Below are 11,488 nucleotides of genomic sequence, written 5' to 3' on the forward strand. Positions count from 1 at the left end.
ATTAGAATCTAGAGTTACATGGTTGATGTTCCTTCCTTGATGTTGTTGAGTATGTCATCAATGCAATATAATGTTACTGTAAATGGTATGCATTAACGAGATTAGAAATTAGCATGCCCGTTAGTATGCATTGAAATGCCAGGTCCGTCAGTGCCTTCTGCAAATGCTTTTACACTGAACAAAAATATAAATGAAACACTTTAGTTTTTGCTCCCATTTTTCATGAGATGAACTCAAAGATCTAAAACATTTTCTATATGAAGAAAATAACCATTTCTCTCAAATATTGTTCACAAATCTGAAAAAATCTGTGATAGTGAGCACTTCTCCTTTGCCGAGATAATCCATCCCACCTCACAGGTGTGGCATATCAAGATGCTGATTAGACAGCATGATTATTGCACAGGTGTGCCTTAGGCTGGCCAATAAAAGGCCACTCTGAAACGTGCAGTTTTGCTTTATTGGGGGGGTCTGGTGTGGACCACCATTTGCCTCACGCAGTGCAACACATCTCCTTCGCATAGAGTTGATCAGGTTGTTGATTGTGGCCTGTGGAATGTTGGTCCACTCCTCTTCAATGGCTGTGCGAAGTTGCTGGATATTGGCAGGAACTGGAACACGCTGTCGTATACGCCGATCCAGAGCATCCCAAACATGCTCAATGGGTGACATATCCGGTGAGTATGCTGGCCATGCAATAACTGGGATGTTTTCAGCCTCCAGGAATTGTGTACAGATCCTTGCAACATGGGGCCGTGCATTATCATGCTGCAACATGAGGTGATGGTCGTGGATGAATGGCACAACAATGGGCCTCAGGATCTCGTCACGGTATCTCTGTGCATTCACAATGCCATCAATAAAATGCACCTGTGTTCGTCGTCCATAAAATACGCCTGCCCATACCATAACCCCACTACCACCATGGGCCACTCGATTCACAACATTGACATCAGAAAACCACTCACACACACAACGCAACACACGCTGTCTGCCATCTGCCCTGAACAGTGAAAACCGGGATTCATCCGTGAAGAGAACACCTCTCCAACGTGCCAGACGCCATCGAATGTGAGCATTTGCCAACTCAAGTGACCCAGATGAGTATGACGAGCATGCAGATGAGCTTCCCTGAGACGGTTTCTGACAGTTTGTGCAGAAATTCTTTGGTTATGCAAACCGATTGTTGCAGCAGCTGTCCGAGTGGCTGGTCTCAGACGATCTTGGAGGTGAACATGCTGGAGGTGGAGGTCCTGGGCTGGTGTGGTTACACGTGGTCTCCGGTTGTGAGGCCGGTTGGATGTACTGCCAAATTCTCTGAAACGCCTTTGGAGACGGTTTATGGTAGAGAAATGAACATTCAATTCACGGGCAACAGCTCTGGTGGACATTCCGGCTGTCAGCATGCCAATTGCACGCTCCCTCAAAACTTGCAACATCTGTGGCATTGTGCTGTGTGATAAAACTGAACATTTTAGAGTGGCCAGCCTAAGGCACACCTGTGCAATAATCATGCTGTCTAATCAGCATCTTGATATGCCACACCTGTGAGGTGGGATGGATTATCTCGGCAAAGGAGAAGTGCTCACTATCACAGATTTTTTCAGATTTGTGAACAATATTTGAGAGAAATGGTTATTTGTGTATATAGAAAATGTTTTAGATCTTTGAGTTCATCTCATGAAAAATGGGAGCAAAAACAAAAGTGTTGCATTTATATTTTTGTTCAGTGTATATTCTGAGAAACGTTGACTATACAAGCAATGATTCGTTAACAATAACCATCAATCAGCTATAAAATCATCTTTTGTCATTTTACCTAGGGACGGCACAGGCTGACTACACACAAAAATCAATGTTGTATAAGTATATTTGTTTTACCTTTTCCACTTCGATATATGCATTGCTCAATAAATGTAAGGTAAACTGGATCTGAAGTCCCTAGTTTGAATGTGCAGGAGCAGCAGATTGGCTGTGATTGCTCACGACCTCTCACTCACAGTGAGTGAACCCAGATGTCTGGAGGAAAATGAGAAAACAAATATGGCCTTTTGTCCAACACTTCTCTTTTTCATAGACTAGTTTGTAAACACATAAGAACGTTTGGCTGAATTGGCTCTCAGAAAAGGTATACCTGCTACCTTACGATACCAAAAATGGTGTTGAAAAGAAAAGCTATACAAATAATGTGCACTAAAAACATTTCAAGTAAATAGACAATATTACAAAATATTGCTGTGCTACATTTTATTTTCTACACATCTGGAAAACAAATGGTGCTCTTTTTCTGTCCTTGTCACTGCTAATTCCCTCTTACAGTCTAACCCCTCGATTCCACCGGGTCCGTCTGCGTTGCGGCTGCGCCAGCGGTTTTGGTCCGGCCTCCTCGGCGTCATACCCTACCGGGCGCGTTTCAGAAGCATTTCAGAGCGGAGCGTCTTGCCTGCCGGCTCGCAGTTTTGTTGATTTGGGCATATTTCCTGGACAGGCTACTTTGTACAGACAAAGTAATAATAATTGTAATATCCCAGTTATAAACGACATGAATCAAAGATGTGTTGCTGTATTTTAGTGGTAAAAAAACGCATTCATCATCATAATTATTGTATTTACACAGTGCCTGTAAACCGGAGGAGAACGATGGCATTTCTCTCCTACTTGAAAGACTATGGAGGGATAGGGTCTGCCAAAAATTAGGTTTATTTTGGCGATGGGCCGCTATGCTCTGACCGGTCTACATCCTGCCCGGCGCCTCTGCAACGCCTCGCGTCGAAAAATAGACTTGAATCCTATTTTGAGGCGTAGCTCAGCGCCGGACGCTTCTGAGCCGTAACGCGGCGCGTCTGGTGGAATAGCACCCATTGACTAGAGTGGCCGCGATCTTTGCGAACGCCGCGGCGCAGCCGTAACGCGACGCAGACGGACCCGGTGGAATCTAGGGGTTAGGAGGAACCAGACTATGACAGAGATGAGGGATTTGGACATCAACCTTCAACTGCTTCCAAATAATGAGCCACCTGTGTACCAAATGTTTAACATGAAGGCCAAACTAAAAGCTACTGGGGACAGGGTTTCCGTTAGCCGGTAATTTACCGGTTTTAGCTGGTAAAATTTATAAAAAACCGGTTAAATTCAAAAACCTGACGGTCAAAATGTCTGGTAATAATTAGGGCGCTCCGATCGATCGGCCGCCGGTCAATTATCGGCCGATAGTTCACTCTTAATAGTTTGATCGGTGCTCTCTATAAAGGCCGATCAGGAGAGCTGGATCTGATCCATATGGACATGAACGCGAGTGAAGTGTACCGGACGCGAGAGAGAGATCAGATCAGCTGCTGAGTCTGACCGAGACACGCAGGCCTCTGCATGAGCACCTGAAGCCCGCCCTCTGTTTAGCGGGCTGCAGGAGCTTGCATGAGAAACTGACGTGCTGTCAGGAGAGAGAGGTGAAAAGAGAGGCTCCGTTTTCTCCCGTGTTATTATTCAAAGTTGATGTAAACTTCTGAATAATGTACGTTATCTACTACAAGTAGTTTGTTTGAATGTACTAATTATGTTGTTTGTTGTTTGTGGAATCATTTATTGAAAGATGAATCTGAATTTTTCGATCTGTTACGATTATAACTGAAGCAATATAAAAATGAGACCCGTGAACTGAGTTTTAAACTGAAGCATATCTGCTCATAGTCCGGTAATTACCTGCTAACGGAAACTCCTGCTACACAACTCTTATATTATTATTGAAATATGACCGGTAAGTTTCAAATTAGTCCGGTTAAAATAAATTCTGCCCGGACATCTTGACCGGCGAGAAAAAATCCTAGCGGAAACCCTGACTGGGGATTACCTTTACTATACTTTATTTCAGGATGAACTGTGCATTTGAAACCTCAACTCCTCTGATCTTTGAATCATACTAAACCTGTTACCCTTGCATAGACACCTGAACTCCTTCACCTGAGAGAGTTAGTGATGAAAAAAACTACCAATAAAGTATGTCAGCAAGCAAAAACATGTGGGTTATGATTGGCACGAGGCAGTGAAGGCAGTTCAAAACTTGCATCAGAATATCGAGAGCACTGACGATACTCAACAAAATGATTGTGAACTCATCCAAGCTTCTGCAGTGCTACCATATCCTGCCAAAATGTTTTTTTTAAAGAACATAAACAGGCTTTTTGATTCACTGTTGTTATTAATTTATAGTTAAGTTATTCAGATAGTGAAGGAAGGACCAATTTGGCAACAACGGTTGAGTTTAATCCGGCCGCGGATACAAGCGGCCGAGATGAGTTTTCTCCGCAGGGTGGCTCGTGTCTCCCTTAGGGATAAAGTGAGAAGTTCAGTCATCCGGGAGGGACTCCGAGTTGAACCGCTCCTCCTTCGCGTTCGAAAGGAGCCAAGTTGAGGTGGTTCGGGCACCTAGTTAGGATTGCCACCAGGGCGCCTCCCTAGGGAGGGGTTCCAGGCACGTCCAGCTGGGAAGAGACCAAGGGGTAGACCCTAGGACCAGGTGGAGGGATTATATCTCTTCACTGGCCTGGGAGCGCCTTGGGATCCCCCAGTCAGAGCTGGTTGAGTGGCCAGGGAAAAGAAAGTGTGGGGCTCTCTGCTGGAACTGCTACCCCCGCGACCCGACCACGGATAAGCGGGAGAAGATGGATGGATGGATGGTTGAGTTTAGGAGTGACGATCATAAATGTTGTCAGCAAGCCAAGGAAATATATCAATCAGTTGTTCGGTGGATGCAGAATACATGAGTTATACTCATCTGTGGCAGGGCTGTAGAAGCATAGGGAAATTATTTGAAAACATTCAGAGACTTGAGATAGCTGTTGGTAGAAAGTTAACATTAATTCAAAGCTAGGCTAATGATAATTATCTTTTTTTAAACTCTGAAAACTATAAATGGACATCAAATGTTTTTAAGAGCAACTTTGTGTCGGTCCTCTGCCCTGTACTATTTATACTGGGCTACGCTGTGTAAAATAGGATGAAAAGCATTCTACTTCATGCTGTCAAAATAAGAATATATAACTGTGACGTATGTGTGTATGTATGTATGTATGTAATGCACACAGAACTCATAACCGTTTTTAAGATATGCATTCCTGTCGGCCTTAAGAAAATATTCTTTATCTCTATTTTACAAAAGATTCACATTATGAAAATTAGTTGGTATATCATCTCTTCAAAAAACAGCAAATACATTTTTTCGTCTTAATTATTAATCAAGTGGATTTGCATTATAAAACACAAAGTAAAGGTCACTGACGATCTGCAGCAATGCATCCTTCTTTGTGAACAGTCTTTTGCTCAGGGTAGTGTTTAGTATTATGGAATATGTGTAATTAACTTTGGCTCTTTGTTGGAGTGTTTTCAGAAAATGCTTGCAGTCGTGCAGTGAACAACATGCAGTCAATTTAAGCATTTTCCCTGATGGTCAAGCTTTTAAGCCAGAGCCTAATGGATAATATTATGAAACCTTGAAAGTTCAGTAACTTATTCGATAGTATACGGTCTTAGGGTTTTAAACAAGAATGGACTCTAAAATGTATATAATAATTTAGAGAAAATGATGGCCTTATCCTTTATAAGGCAGAGAGAATAATGACCAAATTGTGAGAACCTACAAGTGTATCTTTCATGCGCTGAGTCTACAACACAAAGTGGAACTCAAAGCGGAAAAGATAGATGACTCCAAAAGACCAACAACTTAATCCAACAGCATTTAAAGCAGAAGAAAAAGAGATAAACAATAACAAGTGATTCCTCCCAATTTGGATAAGAACAACTCTGAATTCCAACATCAATCCCTCTTGCTGCATCGCATACCAGCACAGTAATCTGATTAAAGGAGTTTTAGAAGCACCAATTCACAAAGTTTCCCCTTAGAGTCCAAAGGGACAAAGTCCAAGTTTATTTCCTGGCAGCACATATATAACTATCCTGGCTAATGGTTAAGTAACCAGAAGTTACTGTATAATAATAATAATAATAATGCATTTTATTTATATAGCGCTTTTCACAACCCAAAGACGCTTTACAGTATGAGGGAGGGTAGACAAACAAGGACAGGCAACAAGTAAGTATAGTAAAATAAACATAAATAAATAAAAAGGCAGTCAAGAGGAAGTTGATTGAGAGGGGGGGGGGCTTATGGGTAGACACAGAGTTGAAAAGATGTGTTTTGAGGCGGGACTGAAAGACTGTGAGGGATTCAGAGTCACGAAGATCTTGGGGGAGGGAATTCCAGAGCCTAGGAGCTGCCACTGAGAAGGTTCTGTCCCCAAAGCGGCAGAGTGTGGATGTGGAAATGGATAGGAGTCCGGCTGCGGTGGATCTGAGGGACCGTGGGGGTTGATAAGGAGTGAGAAGGTTTGTGAGATAAGGGGGGGCCAGATGGTGGAGTGCTTTGTAGGTGAGGACCAGAACTTTGTAGTTGATGCGATGGGAGACAGGAAGCCAGTGGAGGTCTTTGAGGACTGGGGTGATGTGATTCCATGATTTGGTATGCGTGAGGAGACGTGCAGCTGCACTTTGAACCCATTGGAGTCTGTTGAGGGATGTAGTGCTGATGCCGTAAATAAGTGAGTTGCAGTAGTCAAGGCGGGAGGAAATGAAGGCATGGATTAGTCGTTCGGCCTGCGGGGCGGGTGAGATAGGGTAGGAATTTTTGCAATATTGCGGAGTGGGAAAAATGAGGTTTTGACTGTTTGGCGGATGTGAGGTTCTATGGAGAGCGGTTGGGGTCAAAGGTTGCGCCAAGGTTGCGTGCCTGATTGGAGGGGGAAACAATGGTGCCGTCGATGGTGAGAGTTATGTTAGTGACCTTGCTGAGGGTGGATTTGGAGCCGAATAGGAGGAGTTCTGTTTTGTTGCTGTTCAGTTTGAGGAGGTTATGTTGCATCCAAGTTTTAATAGCTGTCAGACAGGAATCGATGTGGGTAAGGGGTGGGTTATGGAGGGATTTGGTGCTGAGGTAGATCTGAGTGTCATCAGCATAGCAGTGGAAGTCCAAGTTGAAGTGGCGGAGTATCTGACCGAGGGGGAGGATGTAAATGATGAAGAGGAGGGGGCCAAGTACTGATCCTTGAGGAACGCCTTGGGTGACTGAGGCTGTGGCAGAGGAGTGGTTGGGGAGGGAGATGAAGTGGGATCGTTCAGTGAGGTAGGACTGGAGCCATCTGAGTGCAATACCTTCAATACCAATGTCCCTGAGTCGGGTGAGCAGGATGTTGTGGCTCACGGTATCAAAGGCTGCACTCAGGTCGAGGAGGATGAGAATATTGAGGGAACCAGTGTCAGCAGAGGTGAGGAGGTCATTGAGGACTTTGATGAGTGCAGTTTCTGTACTGTGGTGAGGACGAAATCCAGACTGAAGGGGTTCATAAAGCTGGTTGGTTTGGAGATGGCAGTGAATTTGTTTGGCTACAATGCGTTCAAGAGTTTTTGAGAGGAATGGTAGGTTGGAGATGGGCCGGTAATTAGTGAGGGGGGAGGGATCAAGACCAGGTTTTTTGAGGATTGGAGTAACGGCAGCAGTTTTGAAGGCAGAGGGGACGGTTCCATGGGACAGCGAGGAGTTGAAAAGGTTAGCAAGATAGGGGCAGAGGACGGGGAGGCAGGACTTCAGGAGAGGAGTGGGTAGAGGGTCAAGGGAGCAGGTTGTGGGATTTGAGGAACCGATCAGATGGAGTATTTCAAGTGGGGTAAACAGGTTGAACTGGGAGAGGTGGCACTGGGGAGGAGGAGTCAGGAGGTCAAGGGAGATGGGGGGAGAAATAGTAGCGGTAGAGGTTGGTGGAGATGCTTGTATGTCAGATGGAGCTGAGAAGGAGTGGTATGTATGCCTTTATAAGATCAAGATAAGAGAATTCCTTACTTGCCTTCCAATGCAATAATGTTCGCATTACTCCAAATCGACTTCCAAATGTTGCATAAATCATTATGTTAATGAGAAGCCTTTACTTTAACGGCAACTAAAACCGACCAAGTTTTTCCTTACATGTATTGGCAGTAATAAATGAAAAACTGAGATGGTTGAAATAAATGTGAACTAAGACACAGAAAAGAGAGAAGGCCCCTGCCAACTATGCAGTAGATAGAACAATATGTACTGGTAGTCAACTAGTCACTCATTTATCATTAAGGTTAGCAAACAGACTATCCAAGATTAAAGTCACACAGGATGTCTGTTAATTCTTGAGAATATAAAGCTATATTCTCACTGAAATAGTGATGCAGCATCGATCCTCAGTCAAATATAAAAGCAAGGATGTCGAGATAACTGTGTAAAAGTAACCCTCATCATTGAACCGCAATTGAATGGAACATTCGGTATTATTATAAAGAAATGCAATCATGAGATGACCTCAGCTGTAAAACAACATTTTTGTTGTTAACTCTAATGTAAAGCCATGTAGAGCCAGCTTCTTTTTTTTTTTTTCACACATGCGATAATTAAATGTTATTTTCACTGGAAATTATATCTTATTTACACAAATATATAATTCAGATCGATCCCTTATAATTCTGCCCAAGCAATAAAAAAAAAATCAGTCAATGGAATCCATCTGATATTTTTTACAGTCCTGTTATCAGAGATATATTAATATACTCTTTTACATAACTCCTTCTACCAATCTGTCATTCATCACAGCTAAAAACCTCCCTTGAGCAAAATACGGGCAAGAAACCAAATCACTGCTATACCTTTATGTTATATGAAGAAAAAAAGAGTTCTAAATGCCTGTACACACATGGATGCAAATGTAACTTGTACCACATTCAGAATAAATTAAATGTGGTTCCTGTAGGTAGCAGCTCTGAGCTTTTCCAATCAGTATCCCTGCCGCCAGTGAGGCTGGGGACCATTAGCACCAGCAAGCCAACTGAAGTGACTCTGATGTGAAATGACAGGGGCTTTCAAAGAAGCCGTCCTACCGTTTAAATCATTGTCATTCACACACATGCCTACCCTCTATTGCAGCTACCCTCACTAGGCAACCGGGTGCTTTCACATTGTTGTTTTACTTTCACAAAATGTCTTCATTCATTAATTTCAAAATCATAGAGCCCATCACTTCAAATAAATATGTTTTTAAAGGTTGTCATCATCTATAGCCAATTACTGTTTGAGTTATAAAGTAATATAATTTAAACTCATCCTATGCATTATATTGATAAGCTAAGTATTTAATATGAAGTGACAACTGACATTAAATAATCAATACATCAATAAAAGTGCATTAAGTATTCCATTAACATGCAACAAAAATCCATAATTGTCCAAATGTTACCTTGATAAGAAATGGTATAGTGAAGAATATGAGGGGTTTGAAAAAAAAAAACATTGTCGTTATTCTAATGGGCGTTGCCTCATGCCTAATCTCCATATCCCTTTGTATAGGATGGTGCACAATATGGTTAAAATGTGATGGTACATGGTATAGCTTTAAGATATGAAGCCTAGGCTAGAATTGAAGTTGCACACATGTTGCAGAAGATTATTTTTGACATTGCAAAGCAGGAGTGAACACTTATTGAGCTTTCTAGGAACTGATTTATACTGAGAAATAACTCTTGCTTTTACAAAATATTATTCAAAAGCCATAATCACCTACGGACTGCCACACATAGATCAGCCACCTTAATAGTTATCACTATAGCAGACTAATAATTGCATGCCAAGTGAACACAACAGGCGAGTGGGAAGGACGCCTTCCTTCCACTTTCACATCAAACTTTTTTATGCGAATTGAGTCATGCAGACAGAGGAAGCTATCAGTTCCCTACCTCTCTCCTCCTGCTTTCTGCCCCGGGTCTGGTGATGAGCGCCGTGTCACCGCACACCACGGCCGCGTCCTCCACGAACACGCAGTCCGGGAGCGACTCGTCCGCGGGGAGCTCCACCACCTCCAGCCCGAGCCTCGTCCCCAGAACCTGGACGTACGCCTCGTGCTCGCTCCGAGCCCCGGCCAGGTCCACCTCCGCCTGGCTGCTCCGGAGCGCGTCTTTGGCCAGGGACGCGGGGACTCCCCGGACGACGGCGTGGGTGTAATGACCAAAACCTGCCATTAAACCAGCCATTTTACCAGCCATGTTTTTGCTTCAGCTCTTCTTGGCACGCTCAAATCTGGAAAAAAATAGGCTTGAAAAACACCCTAACTGACAACCCGACGAATGAATGAGAGAAACTACTAGCAGTTAACCCGATGCTGCCCGGCTTTATTATTTGTTCCGTGCTAGTTTGTTGGGTTTTTATTCTTTGTTTACAGTAGCCTGCTGCACAGTGTCAATCAACCCTGCTCGAGTCTCCAGGCGAGCGACAGTGGTTCGGTGACGCGCACAGACCATCACGTGTAGCCTACGAGTCTGTCAGCCCTGAGAGAGGCAGCCCAACAAGTGACAGTCAGACACACCGAGCACATTTCACACTGCATCAGCAGAGCAGAGCCTGCATGTCAAACTCTTTAAGATCTTATTAGTTTCCCATACATTGAAACACAGTATGCCTCAATTGTTCTGCCTCTACCAGCCTTGAAATGATACGTCGGTGTTTCATGACTTCGATCAGCAGAAATAACTTGCAACTATTCTGATTGATTCATAATTTGAGTAAATGTTCCTTAATGTTGATGGGTTGCTGCTCTTTCAGAGACAGGTTTATTACCAGGTAGAATGACACGTTCGAGGAATTGACTTGATGTCATGGTGCATAGCCTACATAAAAGTAAAAGAAACATTAAAAACACAGAGAACTATTTTAAGAAAACTATAATATCATTAAAAAAATAATAAAACTTGTAAAAAATATAGCAGTATTTAAATGTTGGTCCTATGTGATAATAAACTCGACATTTTTAGATTTTGGATTGTTGATTTAAGAAATTGTGATCAGCATGGTGTTCAACACTAGATCCAGCAATCGAATAATCCAAATAAATAAATAATAATAATTTAGCTGCAGCCAAATAATCAATAGTAAATGGCAACTTTCACTATTCACAGTGTTGTCTGTATTTGGACCACTTTGATATACCTTCAGAACATTTTCCTGTCAAATAGTAAGATTTATGGGCAGTGCGCTATAATATTTTTAACGTCATAGATATTTGATATCAATAAAACAATTAAGAATTTGTTAAGAAATTTGAGAAGCATATCTATTTTTTAAGCAGTGTTCTGTCCCGTTATGTCTTCTAGTTATTTGCAAAAATGTACACAATTTGGAAAGTATTATGACATTTTAGGGGTACAAAAAACTGAGAATTTGGTGACCTTTACTACAAACAACAAGGGTGTTATATTTGGATCTGCATACAGCTAAGGACATATATTAAACTAAGAAATTAATACACACTTGATTCCCATGCTATTTTGTTATATCATTATAAATAAAAGCTCATCTCTATTTTTGAACCTGAGCATTTGGAGACATATGCAAGTGATTCACTTTTGACAGACTTTATGAAATAATGTACAC

General features: G+C 42.4%; 1 protein-coding gene across 1 annotated transcript in view; it reads right to left on the minus strand.

Moving 5' to 3' along the window:
- The window catches only part of ddah1 (dimethylarginine dimethylaminohydrolase 1), a 120,588-nt gene extending 110,241 nt beyond the window's left edge, over window positions 1–10,347 (minus strand). The window contains exon 1 of the mRNA XM_034081890.2: window positions 9,799–10,347. Within this exon, the coding sequence (XP_033937781.1) occupies window positions 9,799–10,104 (306 nt within the window). The 5' untranslated portion in view covers window positions 10,105–10,347. The remainder of the gene's footprint in view (window positions 1–9,798) is intronic.
- Between the last annotated feature and the right edge of the window lie 1,141 nt (window positions 10,348–11,488).

This window comes from Pseudochaenichthys georgianus, chromosome 4 (genome assembly GCF_902827115.2).
Source record: "Pseudochaenichthys georgianus chromosome 4, fPseGeo1.2, whole genome shotgun sequence".
Taxonomy (NCBI): domain Eukaryota; kingdom Metazoa; phylum Chordata; class Actinopteri; order Perciformes; family Channichthyidae; genus Pseudochaenichthys; species Pseudochaenichthys georgianus.